At 33.3% G+C, this 19,303-nt stretch overlaps 10 protein-coding genes across 10 annotated transcripts; 6 read left to right on the top strand and 4 right to left on the bottom strand.

The window, feature by feature from the left end:
• Nucleotides 1–85: 85 nt before the first annotated feature.
• TpMuguga_01g01129 (uncharacterized protein) lies at nt 86–665 on the top strand (the record flags this gene model as incomplete). Its single annotated transcript, XM_761557.1, has 3 exons — nt 86–154; nt 343–451; nt 532–665. 3 exons carry the CDS (start codon nt 86–88, stop codon nt 663–665), a joined length of 312 nt encoding a protein of 103 aa, XP_766650.1.
• Nucleotides 666–730: 65 nt separating this feature from the next.
• Nucleotides 731–2,086, top strand: TpMuguga_01g02655 (uncharacterized protein; the record flags this gene model as incomplete). The annotated part of the gene is made up of 4 exons (XM_761556.2): nt 731–1,606; nt 1,674–1,757; nt 1,802–1,921; nt 1,961–2,086. 4 exons carry the CDS (start codon nt 731–733, stop codon nt 2,084–2,086), a joined length of 1,206 nt encoding a protein of 401 aa, XP_766649.2.
• A 38-nt stretch (nt 2,087–2,124) lies between these two features.
• TpMuguga_01g02660 (Ribosomal protein L23 family protein) lies at nt 2,125–2,998 on the top strand (the record flags this gene model as incomplete). Its single annotated transcript, XM_061305254.1, has 4 exons — nt 2,125–2,168; nt 2,197–2,645; nt 2,677–2,822; nt 2,855–2,998. 4 exons carry the CDS (start codon nt 2,125–2,127, stop codon nt 2,972–2,974), a joined length of 759 nt encoding a protein of 252 aa, XP_061162051.1. The 3' UTR covers nt 2,975–2,998.
• Nucleotides 2,999–3,916: 918 nt separating this feature from the next.
• Nucleotides 3,917–5,578, top strand: TpMuguga_01g01126 (AP2-coincident C-terminal family protein; the record flags this gene model as incomplete). Its single annotated transcript, XM_761554.1, has 1 exon — nt 3,917–5,578. The coding sequence occupies one exon, from the start codon at nt 3,917–3,919 to the stop codon at nt 5,576–5,578; it is 1,662 nt and encodes a 553-aa protein (XP_766647.1).
• Nucleotides 5,579–5,605: 27 nt separating this feature from the next.
• TpMuguga_01g02365 (uncharacterized protein) lies at nt 5,606–6,501 on the bottom strand. Its single transcript, XM_061305217.1, has 7 exons — nt 6,198–6,501; nt 6,139–6,165; nt 6,034–6,107; nt 5,945–6,003; nt 5,870–5,915; nt 5,784–5,843; nt 5,606–5,714 (listed from the first exon to the last, which is right to left on the bottom strand). The coding sequence occupies exons 1-7, from the start codon at nt 6,305–6,307 to the stop codon at nt 5,620–5,622; spliced, it is 471 nt and encodes a 156-aa protein (XP_061162050.1). The 5' UTR covers nt 6,308–6,501; the 3' UTR covers nt 5,606–5,619.
• A 306-nt stretch (nt 6,502–6,807) lies between these two features.
• Nucleotides 6,808–9,931, top strand: gyrB (DNA gyrase B family protein; the record flags this gene model as incomplete). Its single annotated transcript, XM_061305148.1, has 9 exons — nt 6,808–7,962; nt 8,005–8,108; nt 8,163–8,310; nt 8,363–8,441; nt 8,508–8,608; nt 8,645–8,804; nt 8,870–9,063; nt 9,097–9,205; nt 9,236–9,931. The coding sequence occupies 9 exons, from the start codon at nt 6,808–6,810 to the stop codon at nt 9,922–9,924; spliced, it is 2,739 nt and encodes a 912-aa protein (XP_061161713.1). The 3' UTR covers nt 9,925–9,931.
• Nucleotides 9,932–9,941: 10 nt separating this feature from the next.
• Nucleotides 9,942–11,493, bottom strand: TpMuguga_01g02750 (Hydroxyethylthiazole kinase family protein). Its single transcript, XM_761552.2, has 7 exons — nt 10,864–11,493; nt 10,769–10,830; nt 10,639–10,740; nt 10,438–10,609; nt 10,325–10,408; nt 10,091–10,236; nt 9,942–10,061 (listed from the first exon to the last, which is right to left on the bottom strand). Exons 1-7 carry the CDS (start codon nt 11,330–11,332, stop codon nt 9,966–9,968), a joined length of 1,131 nt encoding a protein of 376 aa, XP_766645.2. The 5' UTR covers nt 11,333–11,493; the 3' UTR covers nt 9,942–9,965.
• A 327-nt stretch (nt 11,494–11,820) lies between these two features.
• ftsH (ATP-dependent metallopeptidase HflB family protein) lies at nt 11,821–14,556 on the top strand. Its single transcript, XM_761550.2, has 4 exons — nt 11,821–12,612; nt 12,732–12,887; nt 12,919–13,428; nt 13,479–14,556. Exons 1-4 carry the CDS (start codon nt 11,910–11,912, stop codon nt 14,528–14,530), a joined length of 2,421 nt encoding a protein of 806 aa, XP_766643.1. The 5' UTR covers nt 11,821–11,909; the 3' UTR covers nt 14,531–14,556.
• A 73-nt stretch (nt 14,557–14,629) lies between these two features.
• Nucleotides 14,630–17,477, bottom strand: vps16 (Vacuolar protein sorting-associated protein 16). The gene has a single exon (XM_761549.2). The coding sequence runs from the start codon at nt 17,455–17,457 to the stop codon at nt 14,644–14,646; it is 2,814 nt and encodes a 937-aa protein (XP_766642.1). The 5' UTR covers nt 17,458–17,477; the 3' UTR covers nt 14,630–14,643.
• A 267-nt stretch (nt 17,478–17,744) lies between these two features.
• On the bottom strand, nt 17,745–19,296 carry paa-1 (WD domain G-beta repeat protein; the record flags this gene model as incomplete). Its single annotated transcript, XM_761548.2, has 4 exons — nt 17,745–18,639; nt 18,694–18,823; nt 18,854–18,955; nt 19,027–19,296. 4 exons carry the CDS (start codon nt 19,294–19,296, stop codon nt 17,792–17,794), a joined length of 1,350 nt encoding a protein of 449 aa, XP_766641.1. The 3' UTR covers nt 17,745–17,791.
• Nucleotides 19,297–19,303: the final 7 nt, after the last annotated feature.

Below are 19,303 nucleotides of genomic sequence, written 5' to 3'. Positions count from 1 at the left end.
TCCGCGCTAAATTATCAATTTAAATTTGGGGAAAACATTTGAAAACTAATTAAGAGTCTGATTCAGACCTTAAATATATTATATTATGAGATTAATTCTCTTGATTTATCAATGCCTACCAGTATATCGACCAAGGATTCTACTAAAAAATCTAGTTTTTTTCAAACACAAACCTTCAAAATTACAAAATCAAAAATTATAAAAAATAATCTAATTTTTTTAATATCTTCTATTGAACAAATTAATTTTAAAAAGCTGTGTTTGTGGGTAAGAAAAAAATTTAGGGATAATAGAGTTTTTTCATTTATTAACAATTATTTACCCAAAATATTTAAATTCAAGCTGATTAAGTTAATATTCAATAATGATATGTCTGAATTACTCGTTGATAGCTCAATTTCTGACGATACTAAATGTGTAGCTCCTTCCGATCAATTAGCATCAAAAGAAGGTAACGAAACTGATAGAAATTCCCCTCCTGGATTAAATATTAGTTTTATTTTTGATTATCTAAAATAATAAATGATTTAGGAATCGATAAAAACAGCGATGATGTCAAAACCGACAATAACGTCGAGTCTACATCAGATGATGCTATTATTGGACCTAAAAAAACTACAAAAACGGTATCATTTTCTAACAAAATCTCATTTCACTACTTCTAATTATTAAAACACAAAAAATCGTACCATGTTTAATACAAATTCATTACTCAAACGTATAGTTCATAATGCACACTACCAAATTAAAACTAATACACAAAATATTTGGATTCCATAACCCATTTTACATCACAAATGCCAAGTTTGTAAGAGGTTCCAATTTACATAAATTACGATGTTTTACATTCGGGTCTAGAGAAGACTTGAATGATATAGAAGAGTATAAGGATGCAGAGGTAGAGTTTCAGGAATATTGTGACGAAGTAAAGGATTTTATAGTTTTGGATAGACTAAATGAGGGTAAAAATTTGAGTTCCTTTTTGACTCGTTTGAACGTTACTGGTCCAGATGACTACTTGAAAAAACTTGAAAGTTTGAACGTTGATAATTTGAAAGTAGTTTTAAATCAACTAAACCAACTCAAGGCACACTCCAATGCACTGTATAATTTTATTACTTGTGGGTTCTATGTCGACCAGGACTATTTAAAAAAGTTATTATCTTTAACACACAATCACTACAACCAACTATTATCGAATTATAAGACAAACGACTCAAATAATCAAAATAATACTCAACATCATATTACGGAAATCAAAAACTCGACCACCGATGTCCATAAGTTGAGTGATATATTTGCAACTCTTCTGTTAACTTCGTCTGAGTCTGGTCTGTTTAAAGACGACGCGAAGAGAGTTTGTGGAATTTTGGAGTCTACATTGTTTGGAAAGATGTTCGAACCCTTTATTGAGCTTTCTAGTGGGAGATTGGTCAGTTCGGTGATATTTATCTACTCAATATCACAGCTTTTTGAAAAGGACTACGACACTCAAATGGAAAGGCTATTTGACAGGGTTATACGGACAATTTCAATGAAGGAAATTGATTTAAATTTATCGGATTTGTTCTATCTCAAATTGTCTGTCAAATTTATTCTAAATAGGGTATTTAATAAAGAGTTAAATATTTAAGATATCCATATCTAACATTATAATTAATAATTACTTGTAGAATCCCGGACTAAATAAAAATATTTCTAAAGAATCCTCATGTTTTTTATCCAATGTTGTATTTCAGAATTACATTAAAGAGAAGGTGAGCAGAATTCTATTTTTCCTTAAATTAAAATTAAATCATAGGAGTTACATGGGATTGAAGAAGTTGTACCTCTAAAAATCAAGGAAATTGATTCTAATATTGAAGGTGGTGTGTTTAGTATAGGGCCTTTTGACTTCACACATGTGTCGCTACCAAACAAGGTTTGTTTATTTTCTTTTTCTTTTTATATTTTCATTCAGAATGTTTATATCTCGAATAAGCCCTATTATTACTTCAATTTAAGTCCGAAGTTTGGAAAACGAGAATATGTAAATTGGATGGATGCCTTCCTTAAGATTCATGGGTGGAATCTTATACACTTGTAACATTATATCTTTCACTTAATTTTATATGATATCCACTTATGTTTTTGACCAGAATTCTTTCATCTCCGCCTAAATCTCCAAGGTACATTAACCTCATATATATTGTGTAGGAACATTTTCTTTCCATGGCAAAATATATGTGTTCACAGAACAGGAGCGTTTCTAGAACGGAACAGACTTGCCCTAAGAGTTCCAATAAACCTTACCAAGTTTGAGATAAGGGAGTATTTAAGGAAGCTTTACGATGCCAAGGTCATTAAAGTTAACACACTAATTAAAATACCTAGAATAAAAAGAGACTTTTCAAGTAGACTACCTAAATATTACAGAAATGGGCCTATGTATAAGAAGGCAATAGTGACACTTGAACACTCAGTTCCAGACGAGGTTAAGATGATGGGTATGGACTTCGAGCTGGGAAAGAATCCATCAATAACAAAGAAGAATGTACATTACGGAAAGAAATCAGATTTTAGTTATTTACCAAATAGAAAAAACGACCCATATACGGGAGAATACGAGGAGGCATGGAAGCTGCCCATACCGAATTTATTAGCAGGTACGGATTTATACAAATTTGAAAGCTTTAGATGATGATTGGGAAATTATTCCAGAGCTAAATCAAAACGTTGACCATATGAGAATGAAACCGGATCCAACAGAACCACACATACACGGAGGCTCTTACACATATAACAGGAAACCAGATACTGTTCCGACCCAGCAAAATCAAATAGTAACTTATTTATTTGTTTAAATTATTTTTAGATGGATTTAACTCCATGGAGAAGGAAATTAAAGAGAATAGAAAGACCAGAAGGCCAAGATACAGATATCGATTCTGAGGAGGCCAAACCTACCCCCTGGAATTTCCCTCCAGCACATTAAATATTTTTTATTAATGTACATTTCATAAAAATTTATGTTTATTAAATCTAGTATTTTATAGTGGAACATAATTAGCACAACATCAGGGTTGTTTACACAGTGGAAGTTTAGGGATGTTGTATTAATACATACACACATTGTCCAAATCAATTGTTTATTTGTTAAAATACATAATAAATTTACGTTTTATAACTTATAACTGTTTGCACCAAGATGTAAGTGCCGATATCCACTTCTAGGATTAATCCTAGATTATTTTAAAAAAATTTCATTTTAATCTGCCCATAAAATCCTATTATGAATTATCGTGATTAATTCCTTACACATTAATGCAGAATGTTTTCTAATGTGTCTATTTTGAAGCATGCATGCGCAATTTTACGCATTTACCACCTTCATAGCCTCTTACACATCTTTATCCCCGTTTAGACAACGTAATTATGTTCCACGTGCACACCTTTGCACATTTTGTCGTTTGCCCTAAATTTAAAATAATTTAGTTGTATTCTCGTTATTTGTATTTTCTTCATCATTTGAGAGTTCAAACTTCTATACCTATTTTAATTCTTCCTTCTTAAATTCACTTAAATTTTACGTTATATTAACACATTTTGCATTTTGTCTAATCTTAGTTGATGTTATTATTTAGTTTCCTTTTCTAAATTGAGAATACGTGAAACCACTCCCAAAACATTACACATAGTTTAACACATCCGAATGTGCTTTACTTTAATTTGAATCTTATCTAGAATATTAGAAACCAGAAAATTTTGGTTTGCTAAACTTCATAAGACAGTTTTTTAAAATGGAATGATTTACACCCCGTAAATATATCCACCTCCCTTTTGTATTATATTTGTAACTCTGTACCATATTTTTACTAGAATATATAGTAAATCTCCCTGAATGTAAAATATCTCTTTAAATCAAACGTAGCTTATCATGAAAGCCACAAAGTTTGGAGTATTTGACGACAATTCAGTTGACACTGAGCCCTTACTAAACGAATCATACAAAGCTTATGACTCTTCTGATTTAAATTTTGAAGAAGCCGAGGCACTTAGACCTAAAAAACGTGGAAGGAATAGCCTAAATCCCTATGAATATGATAAATTAGGTTACTATTCAAGTGATGTCGACTTTCAAAAGGATGACAATTTGAGTGAAATTTACAAGGAAAGCAGTGAACTCGAGGAAAATTTCACTAATTTGAAAGAAGTTTATGACGAAAATGATTACAAAGTTAACGAGAATGCTAACTTAGATGATAAGGTTAGGGATACCCTTAAGGACAAGAACGATACAGATACCAGATTAACATCATCAAGTGAAGTTCTGAGTAACTTTAACTATGAAACCATAGATAATTACGAAGTCAGCGACAACTACGAGACTATTGACAATTATACAACCAGTGATGATTACATAACTTCCTTGAACGATAACTGTGACTTTTCATTAAAAACAAATGACTCTTCACTAAACACTGAGGAGTCAACTCTCAAAGATCCTGAAAAGGAGGAATTTCCCTTTGATAAGGACCAGTTATTGGAAAAGGAGAAAGAGTTAGAGGAAGTTACAAAGGAACAACTGGTTGAGGAGACCAAGGAACTCTTGGAGAAAGCACAGGGGTCTTCATTTGAAGAACAAGAACAATCACCTGACAACTTACCGATCAAGGAACAAGTATTAGAAAAAGAAAAAAAAGCATCGGAAACAGAAAATGTTTATGTGATCTCTGAAGAATTGAGGCAATCTTATATTCGACAGAGCAAACTACTACCAAAGATAAGAGGAGTATGGTTTAACTCAACTGTACGAAGAATGGGTTGGGTAGGTCAGGCGTACAAAAAGTGCAAAAGAATTGAGAAGATATTTTCAATAAACAAGCATGGGTTCGAAGGGGCTAGAAAACTAGCAATCGCTTTCAGAAACTCACAGAAACCTACCAACAAATCAGAGTTACCAAATTATCCCGACATATCCTTGAAAGACGTAATTAAGCCAATTTCTCAGTTGAGAATTAACTTACAGCAACAATCCAACCAAAACAACCCAAAGGAGACAAAGAATATCCTTGCAAACGAAAGGATTCAAACCTCAACCTCTATCAAAGATAAGTTGGATTATGTGCCAAATAAACTCAAGGAAGAAGATGTCAGGTTTGAAACGAGGTCTAGTAAGACGAATTTCAAGAGTTTGTATTCTAACGAAAGTGTGGTAGATGACCATGAATACCCCGTAGACTATAAGGATCTAATTGACCACTATAAGTCGGAACTGAACAATGAAGAAAAACAAGTTAGAGATAACACCTGCAAGGAAGCACTCTTATTCATGCTGTACGAACTAGAAGCTCTCGTGGAACTTGACATACCGATTCCTCCAATTTCAAAATTAGAGTGCAAACGTGGCATAAACTTCCACATAAACTTCCTTGAAAACTCAAAAAAGTCCGTGGAAGTACTTCCGTACATAAATTCACTTGCGCACTACATATGCAAAGGCATAACACCAACGGACATGACACACTTTGAATTGTATTCCCTGATAAACACTCTCTCTCACTGTATTCCTTTAAAGATGGAGTTTTCAAGTAGATAACTCCTTTTCAATGAAGAATGTATAAAATGAAAGGTATAAAATTACTGGTTCATTTTGTACAAATAATTTAAATGAGGAATATCGTTTGTGACATTGTCATACAAGCGAATTGGTTCCCTGTTCTTCTCATTTTTATCTGTAAAATATTAATTTTATTTTACAGTTATTACACACTAGGGTATCTGTATATTCATAAGTTAATTACCTGTTTTAATTGGTAGTACATTCCTAGATAGAGCAGTTTGAAACAGTTTACCCCTGGCGTCTAGAAATTAAACTATATTAACCTACTAATTGCTAGATTCTTCTCAATGTCCATGAACTGATTAATACGATCCTGAAATTTTTGTGTGTTTAAAAAATAACCATATCGGTGACCACTTGACGCCGTAGTCGTGATAGCCTTTTACGAAAGTTAGACAATCCTTAAAAGGAATAAAATGACTAAAAATTACTTGATTGTTGTTCTCGAATACTACTCCAGTCCTTTGGGTCAAAGTTGTAGTACACATTCAAGTAAGGAAAAGAACTACACACACTTATTCATTTGCATAACCTACAGTTCATCCCTACTGGTTTGATTCTGACTAAAAAATTGTTAATGTGGTGTTAAACTAACAGCACAGGAGAGTTTGATAGCCCTAAAGATCGAGAAAAAAACCTTCCAGAGCATTCCCCAAAATCAGCCAAATATGTCAATGTGAAGAAAAAATTAAAAAGAAACTCCATCAAAATAATAACATGAGCAATAATAAGCTGTGAAATTTATACACATTTGAGTTATAAATTATTTTAGTTAAAAATCAACAACACAACGAGTTCCTACACACATAAATCATATTACTGACTATTAAAATAATTTAAAATTAAAATTATACAAGCTGAAATATTTTTTAATAAAAAGAATTTTAAATAGAATTAATTAAATTAATACATCATTAATTCCGACGTCACGTTGGCCTTATTGTAGTGATTATTATTTTAAACCACTTTAATTGACACATTTTTAAATAATATAATGTTTTACAAATAAATAATTTATAATTTATATTATATTTATAATTAAATAATGATATTCTGTAAATTTATCCTAGGAATCTTTACATAACCTTTGTGTAAATTTGTTTTTGTTTTCTTGATTAAGAACTTATATTTATGACCAAAATTTTCTTTTACTATCCGTGATAAAAGTCAATTTAACTGATACAAATCAAAATTTATCATATTTAATGATTTCAAGTTCATTGTCCCTTATTTGGAATAATGATAAATGTAGATTATTGTACACACTAATAATTTTATGTAACATAATAAAAGTATCATCAGGATATTTGTTAAATGGAAATGGAATAATAAGAAATACCCAAATAAACATACGGAATCTGGATAATCATGTTTCATCTCGTGATAACATTAAAACTGTTAACAAAAACACATATAAGTTTCAGTTAAATAACCAAAATACAGATGATTTTATACCTTCTTCTGTCACTGATGATGATCAGAGGGAAGAAAATGTCCAACAATTACAGGATAACGAAGAGTACAGAAGCGATGATATAATTGTGCTGGAGGGATTAAATGCTGTTCGTAAGAGACCAGGAATGTACATAGGAAATACAGGAGAAAGAGGTGTGCATCAACTATTGTACGAAGTACTTGATAACTCGGTTGATGAGTATTTGGCAGGATTTTGTAATAAGATAACTGTGAGTCTCATGAATGACGGGTCAGTTGAAGTATCAGATAACGGAAGGGGTATTCCATGTGATATCTCCCCCAAAACAGGAAAATCTGGTCTGGAAACTGTCCTAACTGTGCTTCATTCGGGAGGCAAATTTCAAGATATTTTCCCTCCGAACTCAATTTCCGTTAAACCTGATGATAAAAATGACTCTAAATCTAGCAAGAAAGGTAGCAAAGAACTTGAGGAAAAGAGAATTTATGAATATAGCAGTGGACTACACGGTGTTGGTCTAAGTGTAGTTAATGCCTTGAGTGAGTTCCTGATTGTGGATGTCTTCAAGGGTTCTAAAAGTTACCATATAGAACTTTCCAAAGGGAACATCACTAAACCACTGACTGAATTCTCCGAACCTGAAACCACCGATCAACCGAATCCAAATCTAAAAAAATATGGAACAACAATAAGGTTTCTGCCTGATTACAAACATATTTTTAAAACGCACCACCAACACACTGAAACGGAAAACGAAGAAAATTCTGGTACCAGTACCGACAAAAATGATTTAGATACTAAATGCTCTGGTTGTAAGAACGGATTCATATTGGATTTGATTAAAACCCGCGCAAAGGAATTGTCATATTTAAACCCTGGTTTATTCATTAAATTGGTTGACTACCGCATAAGCAATGAAAACAATGTAAGTTTTAAAAGCTAAAACAAAAAATATAACTTAACATAGGAACCGTGGGAAGAATTGTACCATAATACTGGTGGGACGAGGTCATTTTTGGAGGAATTGATTAAAGATAAAACTCCTCTGTATAAGCCGATAAGCTACATCACGTTTGTTTTCTAGTCTTAAATTTAAAAAATGATTAAAACTAATTTATTTTTTAGAATTAGGGGAGTTATTAACAATGTTAACGTTGAAGTGTCGTTCTCCTGGTCACTGGAGTCGTACACAGCTCTCATAAAGGCATATGCAAACAACGTTAGCACAATAGCAGGAACACACATTGATGGATTTAAAACTTCAATAACACGAGTATTATACTAAATAAATAATAATTATTTCGTTTATTAAAATAATTTTTCAGTGTGTAAATGGTCTCCTGAAGAAGTATGGCTATTTTAGGGGCAATGTCAAGCCATTAAACGGAGAATTCATAAGAGAAGGTTTAACTCTAAAATAGATTATATATAAATCTAATATTGAGAAAATTTGATTTTTACAATTATTAGGAATGACTGCTGTCATATCAGTTAAACTTACCGGAGCTGAGTTTGACGGGCAGACTAAAACTAAACTGGGAAATGCATTAGTAAAGACAGTAACAGAGAAGGTATTGGAATTAACAATATTCAATTAATAAATTTAGATTGTAAATGAACAATTTACTAACATACTGGAGAATAATAAGGAGTTGTTGCTAGCAATACATAATAAATCACAAGCTGCGAAAAAAGCATTCGATGCAGCCAGGAGTGCTAAGGATCTTATAAGACAAAAATCGTCAAGCCTAATATCAAATATCTCAGGTTTTTTAAATCTGGATCATTAATTAGTTTAAAATTTCACTAATTTTTTAATAATTACAATTTAGGAAAATTGACTGAATGCAGCTCAAACAACGTCGAGAACAACGAGTTGTTCATAGTCGAGGGTGAAAGTGCAGCAGGAAATGCAAAACAGGCAAGAAATAGACAATTTCAAGCGGTTTTGCCCCTGAAGGGGAAGATCCTTAACATTGAAAAGATAACAGACAATAGTAAAGTGCTGGAAAATCAACAGATTCAGGTATAGTTATTATTGGTTAATTACCAAATTTAGCTTTTGATGAACAGTATTGGAATTTCAATAAATCCAGTAACATGGAGACAAAAGGATTTAATTGCTGGAACGGATGTGGCATTGGACCCATTCATAGAGATGAACAACAGTACGTTTAAATTACACCTAATTTGAGTAGACCTTAACAAGTTGAGATACGGGAAAATCATATTGTTGACTGATGCTGATGTTGACGGCTCCCACTTAAAGTCACTTTTACTCTGTTTACTGTACAGACTTTGCCCAAGTCTGTATTTGCATGGAAGAGTGTATGTGGCAAGCCCTCCACTCTACAGAATTACAAACCTGAGAAATAAAAAGTATATATATTCTTGGTCACAAGAACATTTATTAAGGACAATAAAGGAACTAAATTCTAAGTATGAACATAAAGAAACAACTGATGGGGATGAGGAGAAAGGTGATACTCAGGACCAGAAACCCCAGTATGAAGATGAATTGGAAGATAATGAAGATGACCGAGAGGGGAATGTAGAGGAAATAGAATTAAAAACAGAGTTGGGATCGAATGTAACCCAGGATAAACAAAGTGATGAGTTGGATTTGTATAACATAAACAAAACTCTAAGTAAAACAAACAAGCATTTGATCATACAGAGATTTAAGGGTCTGGGTGAAATGATGGCAAATCAGTTATGGGAGACAACAATGGATCCTAAGAAGAGAATTTTAAAGCGCATAGTAGTCAGTCACCAGCCAGAAATCTCAGAAATCATTAAATTATTAATGGGCTCAGACGTTCAGTCAAGGAAGCAGTACATATTCAATAACTCACAAGCATTTCATTTGGAGGATTTAGACATCTAATTTCATAAATACATCTATTAAACGGTAGATAGGAGATTAAGTTACTTTCTTTTATAAAATTTTACAGAGGTTTTATGTTCGAGTATGTCATCGGGTGACATCGACAGGTTGTATAAGGTGTCAATGAAGTTATAAAACTAAACAATATTAAAAATTGTTTACAAACCATTGATCCTGGCCCGTTAGCTTTCTTTGCACTTTCACTAGAAACAAAGTCTAACCCATAGATTGCTGCACTTGAAGGAACTAGGAAGTCTTCACTGGAAAGTGTAGTCATGGAAGCAATTATAGCACCAGAACAATTATTATACCCTTAATAAAATTTTTTAAAGAAATTTGATTAAAATTTATTTAAATTATTTAAGTGATATAAGTGTTGTAAATGATAAAAATTAAATACCATGGATTTTATTTAAAATTTGAGGTAGTTTTGGGAAAACAATTATCTCCATGTTGTTGTGGTTACTTACGGCTATCTTGTCACCTAAAAGGGATATTTTTATAGGAACTAACTTGAGTCAATGACGGTAGAGTTGTATTTTTCTGAGAGGTAATAACATCGTTCTAGTGAAAAGTCTTCTTTGGTGGAGTTTTCTTTTAGAAGTGGGCATTCAAGGTCAGTATTAAGAAGAAACTTTAGAGTTCCGTTACAGAACCTTATAACATGAGGATTTATTAAATTTATCTGAAAATTAAAATTCGATTAAAAAATACTATTTTAGAAATCTTCATATAATCGTCAACTGATTGGTAGTAGGGGTAAGTGACGTCTAAAAAGACAGAATTACAGCTGAGTTTTATTTTCTCGAAAAGGTCCTGAAAACTTTTCAAATCAAATTCTAACCTTATTCAAGTTAAGGAACGCTTCATAATTATTGTCTAAATTCATATAACACCCGATCAAATCTAAATCCAAATGTTTTCTAAAAGTATTTATACCTTTGGTTTCCTTGTATTGGAGTATAGTTTCAAATAGATTGTCCAGAGAGGGAACGTTTTTGCAAAAAACTCCAGAACCCACAACAGCATCCATTAGCCTAGCCTCCACTGATTTATCGACGTTGAAAGTTAGGAGAAGAGGTTTGGATAGCCTCAAGCTCCTCCAGTAGTTTGAGGTAAATTCAGAAAAGTTTAACTGTTGTTGGATCTCATCAAACTCCCTTCCAGACTCTATAACGGCTCCTTCATTATCCTTAGAGCTTGAATAGTAATTTATACTATAAGAGATTGAATCTATTAATGTTTTAGTTGGTTTGGAAGAATTGAAGTCAGAGTGAAAAAAGTTAACAGAGTGAGGTGTGAGATAAAAATTAGAAAAAGATATAGTATAAAAACTGCGGTTTGTTAAATGAAGAGAACTGGTTTTAAAATTTATTATTTTCCTTATTATACATCTAAAATTATTCATCTTCTGATTTGATTTTCATTTAATTAAATATCATTGTAAATATTAAAGTTTAATAATGTACAAAAGTGATAAAAAAATTACAAAAAATATTTTTTAATATAACACATCTATAAATAAAAGTGATTAAAACTGTAGTTTAGTGTGTGTTAGGAAAAGTGTATATCACAACCCTAAAAATCAAAATACCGAATAGGTATTCGTATTTACTAAACAATAGTTAAAAAAACAAAAAATTAATAATTATGATAAATATAAATAGAAAATGTGTCGAATAAATGAGTCATTAATTAAGTTAAAGAAGCTGGTACAGATAAGATCCGAATTTGATAAAAGTCAACACATGAGAATAAAAGTGTAAAAATCTATCAATAAATAGTATTATAAAATAAAAATTATAAGAAGAATGGACAAAAGTAGTTATTAATCAATATTTATCCTTGGAAGGATATTGTAGTGGGTGGAATTATTGGATTCCTAAATGATAAATATTATAAGACAATTTGTATAATGTTAAACAATGTTAATTTTATCTGAAATATGGATTTAAATTTAGTATCATTATAACTGTTTAATTTAAATGTATAACAATTCAGATCATAGGGTCCCTGTCGTGGCCAACTCAAGATTCACCGGCCATAATTTCCCAGAAGAACGAAGCAACATTGATATAAATTCTGATAATTCAGCACAGACACGACCTGTGTACCAATATGATGATATAAATGATGATCCTTATGGATTTAGCACAGGATCTGGTGAGCGTGATCTGTTATTATCCCATTCTGAAGTAAATAATCTGTTTTATTATCCAAATAGCACAGGCATTAATTATAACAAACCTTCACAACAACACAGAACTGGGTTTGGACTCCATGTTCCTTATGAATGTATCAACACATCAAAAAACGCTGATTCTAGAGGATCTTCCACAATCACGAATGAAATCTCATCAGGTTTTAGCTCATTTATCGAATTCTTTAAAAAACTGTCCAAGGAAGCATCTTCAAAGTCACTAGATTTCTTGACAACTATTTTGTCTATCGCTAAATCAGTTTTTCTTTACGTTATCGGCATAGCATTGGGCCTTTTTTTGACCATGTTCTTCTTTGCAATGATTTCACATTTTCTATATAATGGAAATAATATTAACGATTTTAAAAATGAACCTAAGAAGAGGAGTCCACCTACACCTCCTCCACCAAAGACCCAAACTAAACAACAAGATCCCCCTCCCAAACCCGAGGTCACATTTGAACCTGTTCATTTCAAAGACATTTTAGGTATTTCATTTAACAAAACTATGAAATTTTGAACTTTAATCTTAAATTTTAGTTAAATAATTCAACTATAAATTCTAGTTGTAAACTTACTACATGCTATAACTATAAAATCTAATTAGGTATCGACGAAGCGAAGGAGGATGTTCAGGAAATAGTTAAGTTTATAAAGCAGCCCTTTCTATACAAAAAAGTCGGAGCTAAGGTTCCGAAGGGCATTTTGTTAGTAGGTCCGCCAGGAACGGGTAAGACAATGTTGGCAAAAGCTGTGGCCACAGGTTAGTTTATTAACTAATATGTCTTCCATAGAAACTGGTATACCCTTCATATATACAAGTGGGCCTGAATTTGTTGAAATATATGTCGGACAAGGAGCGCAAAGGATAAGAGCTTTATTTCATAAGGCCCGTAAAATAGCTCCGTGTATAATATTCATAGATGAGATTGATGCAGTGGGTTCTAAGAGAGCATCAGGCTCTTTCAGTGGACAGAACCGAGAACACGACCAGACTTTAAACCAACTTCTGGTTGAAATGGACGGGTTTAACGTTTCAACTGGAATTACAATTCTAGCTGCAACTAATAGGCTTAGCGCACTAGATAGAGCACTTCTAAGACCAGGTAGATTCGATCGAGTTGTACACATACCCCTACCTAGCATTAAGGGCAGGGAGGAGATTTTACAACACTACTTGAAGGACGTCACCTACAATAAGGAAACCATAGATGTAAAGGAACTTTCTAAGATAACTCCTGGATACTCGGGAGCTGACTTGAAAAACTTAATTAATGAGGCGGCGCTGATAACAGTGAAACAAGGTATTCATAACTAATTATTATTTTATATAATTAACATTAATATAATGCAGATCGGTTAATGGTTGAGTTGAGTGATTTGTACGAGGCAAGAGATAAAATAATCATGGGAAATAAAAGGAAGCTGTTAATGCCTGACATTGAGAGAAAAATGACAGCATACCATGAGGCAGGTCATGCACTAGTGGCATATTACCTTTACCCAAATACTGACCCAATCCACAAGGCTACAATAATCACTAGAGGAACTGCCTTGGGGTTTGTAGAACAGCTTCCAAACGATGATTATGATAAAAGTAGTTACAAACTCATCGAGATGAAATCAAGACTTGCGGTTTGCATGGCTGGAAGATTAGCCGAGAAACTAGTTTTTGGATTCGATAATGTAACGTCTGGTGCATCATCTGACATCATTGTTGCAACAGACCTTGCTTACAAGATGATAACCCAGTATGGGATGTCTAATAAACTAGCATCACTAAACTTCCATAACCTAAATAACTTAAACAACAAATTAAGCACTGACCTCAACGTTAAAATCGAAAATGAAATAATAGAGTTAATCAAGGAGGCAGAACACATAGCTGAGTCCATACTAAGGAGTAAGAGAAGTCAGCTTGAGCTTCTGGCCTCTGAACTCCTAAAATACGAGACCTTAACTGGGGAACAGATAAAAACTCTTCTGAAAACAAACAAATCGCTAAATCTTCCGATTAATGGTCTACCTGATCATTCTACTGATGTACAAAAGGACGCAAAACCAAACCCTAAAACTGATTCAAGTTCTGAAACAAGTGGTGATTCTGAGTCCAATGCGAAAACTGAAACCAATACTGATGACACACCCACCAACAACGAAAATGCTTCAAATTCCTACGATACTGATGTCGATAATGGCACCGATAACGATAATGATACTCCTAATCCTGACAATAACAATTCAGATATGGATGCTGAAGATCTTAAGGACGACGAGGATGATGATGGGGATCCGAATGGAGATGCGGATGATGATCTTGATGACGACACTGAACATCATGATGTTGATGACACATCTAAGGATGATGAAGAACCTGAAGATAACGACCGGGAAGAAGACCAATAATGTACCAATTAATGTATAAATATCTATACACATACAAATTAGTATATATAAACTATATAAAGTAGTAAAAACAACTTAGTATATATAACTTAGTATATATAACTTAGTAAAAATTAGTTTTTATTGAACTGGTTGACGAAATTTCGCCAGTAGTTCTGCTGAGAAGGTTTCATGCCGTGAATCACAGTGTCAACGTGAGAGTTGGCACCTAGACTAATGAGAGTTTGCAAAAGTAGGTGGAAGTAGGTAAAGTTGGGCTTAATGTAAACACTGGAAAACTGTTTGTCCTGAATAAGATTAAACAGCTCCTGGACGTTGTGAGTTTTGTGGTAGGCCGCGATTTTTGTACACCGAGTTTGATTAATAGGTAACTTGAAGGTGTTAACAAGAACCTCAACCTCTTTGGTTAAGTTCAGCTTGTAAAGCTCATAAATTGTTTCCATCAGGCTCCTGCCGACCAACCTGATAGATTTAAGTGATTCATGAGTGTTCTCGAGGTTAATTTGATGTTCCAGAAGGACCATTTCATTGTTGACAGCCTCATGCCAAAATGTTGCATCGACGTTGGTCTTATTTCCAAAGTAGCCGTTACTATAGTTTAAACTGTATTTCCTCTCCCTATTAAGGTCATCTCTCTTGTCTTTCCCATCACGACCTCCTTCTCTGCTGGTTAGAAATGGATTATTACGATTATATATGTTTATACTGTTGAGGCCAGCTTCAAAGACGAGGTTCGTCCTCTCGTAAAATACCTGCAGCACCTTATCATTGCCACTCAAAAGCAGCTGCTGAACAAACATGTTCTTGATAAGGCCATACTCATTTGATAGTGTTATTATGTTAGAAATATCGTTATTGCTGACGGTCTTTAAAATTATGAAGTTTATCAGAGTTGGGTCGCCACACTCATTTGCCACCTTTGCAGCCCTACTAAGTTCATTCCACTTTATTAAAACCTTAAATTGCTTGTATGGACATTTCTCTCGCTCTATAAATGACAATGCAAGAACGTCTCTTCCATGCTTAAAAACTACCTGGGCAACTTTTGAAAACGATAAAACAGTTCCTAGGTACTTGTCAAGTCGACTTGAAATCAGGTTATAAAGCTCAGAATCTGTTAAATGTGTTCCGAGCTTAATCCTTGTTGTAATCCACCCCAGTAAGACCAATGCTGGGCTAATTCTGAAAAATTCACATATTCTTATGCTTAACAAATACAACTTAAGGCTTGTTAGCAGGACAATTAAACGCTTAAGTCCGAATAACAGGAGTTGGTTAATGTTAGTGTATATGTTATACTCAACTAGATTTTTGCATACCCTCAAATAGCATATTATTAATATATGCCCTCTATCTCCTTTCAATTCATCTTCTTTAACAAGTTCTGTGCTTTTAAACTTTTGGTCAGAAATAGCATCTTCCTCAGTGTTGTCATTCACATTACTTGGGTTATTTAAAGAGTTGACTGATGATGAAAAAATAGAAAATTCGATTAGTAGTAGAGCAGTTTCAAAATTCCACTGGTCTTTTGATGCCTCCAAACATATCTTGCTTGCTCTATGTAGCTTATCTCGTATTGAATAGAGTGATTCTGAGGAACTTTCATCTCCGTTTTTGAACATTTCATATGTTCTGAGAAGACTATTAGTAACATCACAACGGTCTGGGGATAACGCCACCTCGCTATAAATTGAAACTATATCTAAATACTCCATCTTATTCCTTGTAAACACTCTCAGCCCTCCACCAACATCACTTAAAATGTCTATTACTTGTGTGTAAATATTCAAATCATAGTCTGCGTTATATATCAGCTTAATCAAGTTACTTTCCTTATCTTTTCTAATTAACTGTTCTGTTTCATCATTCTCGCTATTTAAATTATTTGAGTTATTTTCTTTATTTTCAGTATCCAATATCGGCGGGGAGCTGGGTGACTTTGGATCATTTGATAAGTTGTCCGTTTTTGTGGTAAAAGTTAGGGCCAATATTCCTTCACTCATAGTATAAATGTTGTTAAAGGGGTCTATTTTAATTTCCCATAGTATTTTCACGCTTCTATCATCTATACACAAACTTGTAAGGAGTCCTTCTTCGTTATTTCCCATACCTATGAAATATTTATTGCTTTTAACCTTTTTGTTGGTATTTAAATTAGTATCCTGTTCCTGATTAAAATTCTCTAGGTCAAAGGTTGACAAATTTGTGTATAAAAAGTGGTAAGGAGATGTAGATATGTGAGTGTAGGTACATGGATTAATTTGCAGCAGGTATTTTTGGAAGTCTTCAAAATTTGTGCATTTCATGAGATGGTCCATTTTAATGTAGTTTGTCCCGTTTACAGTGGAAAATATCACCAAAACTTCATTCCAATTATGGTTTGCAACAATTCCCAAGGCTGTAACTGACAATGCAAAATCACTCAATTCAACAACCCAGGAATTCTGGGTTTCAAACCCTTTTTGCAAGTACAGCCTTTGGTTTCCAAAATTGATAAAAACTAGCCCGTTAGACCAGATTTTATACTTTGTTAAGTCCACTTCAATTCTATTGTTCGTTGACCCTCCGTACGAATGAAGGTAAAATGAACGTAGAAGTTCTCCATGGGCTGAGTAAACCCTAACACAGCCATTGGTAAATACTGAAACCAGTTCTAGTGAATCAGTCCACTGGATAGCCAGGATGTTTTCAAAACTTACGTACCATTTCACTGATGTTACGAGAACGCATGAGCCATTATATATTCTCAGCACACACTTTACATTTTCTTCATCTGTATTAAGACTCTTTGGATCTCCTGATACGATCGCCAACATACTTCCCAGGGGACCTATGGCTTTTATATCCTCGGGTGAACTGTTGATTTGAGAGGTTGGCCAGACCTCTCTTCTAATATTTTTGTCACCAATTTGGTACCAGTTTTCCATTTTATGTAAGGAAAATTGCGATATCTTTAAAATTTATTTGGAATCATTCCATTATTTCAAGTTTAACACATTTTCGAATTTAAAATATATTAAATTTGATAAAATAAAAAAAGCATGACTTCTAAATAAATAATTATACACTATCTTACAAATCTATTAAAATTTATAATCGAAAGACGAATTAAATTAACCCACTCAACCAACACATTCCTAGTCACTATCCATTTAAGTATTAATTGTCCAAAATAAAATTCAACATACAACTTACACATTATAAATATTTACAAAATATAATTATTTGATATTAATAAATTATAAATAATTTCAAACACCTTCACTTATCTGTGTTCTTCATTGAAGGTATTCTTTCCACATCAATATCATTTTTGAAGTCAAACCTTGTGAATGGCGCGTGTTTAACTTTATCATCCAGGACAAAGTCGGAATCTTGTGTATATAGTCTGTTATACCCTCCCAGGATGCTACGACTCCAGAACCGGACGTATCTGTCGTCTGAACACGTCGCCAATAAGTGTCCAAACGGATGAAAATCCATTGATGTTGTGGATGGAGTCTTCTCGTCTGTCACTCTAAGATCTACTGTTGATACTGGTTCAGTAAAATCGGTTGTAAAATGGAAGAGTCTTGATTTGTTATCGCCTACTGCAAATACATTCGTTTGTACTGGGTTCCAGCTCATTGCAGTTACTATTGTCACTGCTTTGCTAGTCTTTAACAGGTTTATATTATTGACATTTGTTAGATAAACTGACTCATCCTGGTTCGAAGCTCCAATTTTGTATGTCAACAGTGGTTTTAGTATCCTCACATCCCATAGCTTTACTAGTCCATCTAATGCTGTTGTTAGGAATGTAATTCCATTTGGATTCCATAATATTTTATGAATTGGTGATTTGTGTGCATAAATTGATGTAATTTGTGATTTATTCATTGGGTCCCAAAGTGTCACTATGTTTGTTCTACTACCTGTTACCACCAGGTTTTTGTACGGGTTCCACTGTAAACAGCTTATCGATGTCGATCCTATATTTTCTGCCACTAATAGGCCTTCCAAAGTGGTCGTTTGTATATCAAATATATGTGGAGAGTATGTATCTGAGCATGCCACGAATTTACTTCCGTTTGGAGACAGACTTAAATCCAAAATACCATTATTCATCCCTATACATATTATTAAGGCATAATTTAATAAATATTAATGTTTGTTAATGAAACCTTCATATAAGTTAGTGTTTAACAGTGACAATGCTGGTGAGAGTAGTGCCAACTTTCCGTATTCATCTCCTGCGACTAAAAAATCACCAAAAGGTGACCACTCAAAGCAGGTTACGCTACCTGTTCCCACCTACGTAATTATTAAAAAATTTTAAATTACTGGAAAACGTTTTATATCATCAAATTGAAATGTTATTCCGTTCCACATGATAAACTTCCCACCTTGTGTTCCTGCCAACAACATCCTCCCGTTGGGAAACCACTAAACAGGTATTATTTAATTTAAATATTCTAATTTCATAACTATTTTAACTTCGCAAATATTAATATTACCTTTAGTGAAATGTTTGGGAACTTATTGCGATTTGATGCGGCGTGAACAAGGTGATTGCACACTCCATTGTAGCGGTTCGGGTACTTTGTGTAGAAAGTAACTGGCAATACATTTGGGATCTCTGATGGTACATCTTTATGATACACCTTCTTTCCTCTTTTTAAATACTTTCCTTTAGTTAGGTACGTCACTATTGTTGAGGAATAGTCGTTACAAAGTCTATCAATTCCAATGCACTGGTTATATAAAATATTTTCAGGGTCATCCATTATTGTA

The sequence above is a fragment of the Theileria parva genome, chromosome 1, assembly GCF_000165365.1.
Source record: "Theileria parva strain Muguga chromosome 1, complete sequence, whole genome shotgun sequence".
Classification (NCBI taxonomy): Eukaryota; Apicomplexa; class Aconoidasida; order Piroplasmida; family Theileriidae; genus Theileria; species Theileria parva.
This window is presented reverse-complemented; position numbering and strand designations above follow the sequence as displayed.

Bases quoted from the DNA above. Each gene is read 5' to 3' on its own strand.
- TpMuguga_01g02365 (XM_061305217.1), bottom strand. From the start codon at position 6,307: ATGGAGTTTCTTTTTAATTTTTTCTTCACATTGACATATTTGGCTGAT. The intron at 5,844-5,869 runs GTAGGTTAATAT...TTTAATTTCTAG, and splicing joins TGAGAAGAATCTAGCAATTA to ACGCCAGGGGTAAACTGTTT. The intron at 5,715-5,783 runs GTAATTAACTTA...AATATTTTACAG, and splicing joins TGTACTACCAATTAAAACAG to ATAAAAATGAGAAGAACAGG.
- vps16 (XM_761549.2), bottom strand. From the start codon at position 17,457: ATGGAAAACTGGTACCAAATTGGTGACAAAAATATTAGAAGAGAGGTC.
- ftsH (XM_761550.2), top strand. From the start codon at position 11,910: ATGTATAACAATTCAGATCATAGGGTCCCTGTCGTGGCCAACTCAAGA. The intron at 12,613-12,731 runs GTATTTCATTTA...AAATCTAATTAG, and splicing joins TCATTTCAAAGACATTTTAG to GTATCGACGAAGCGAAGGAG. The intron at 12,888-12,918 runs GTTAGTTTATTA...TGTCTTCCATAG, and splicing joins GGCAAAAGCTGTGGCCACAG to AAACTGGTATACCCTTCATA.
- TpMuguga_01g02750 (XM_761552.2), bottom strand. From the start codon at position 11,332: ATGAATAATTTTAGATGTATAATAAGGAAAATAATAAATTTTAAAACC. The intron at 10,610-10,638 runs GTATTTTTTAAT...TTTAATTTTCAG, and splicing joins ATATGAAGATTTCTAAAATA to ATAAATTTAATAAATCCTCA. The intron at 10,409-10,437 runs GTTAGTTCCTAT...TATCCCTTTTAG, and splicing joins CTCTACCGTCATTGACTCAA to GTGACAAGATAGCCGTAAGT.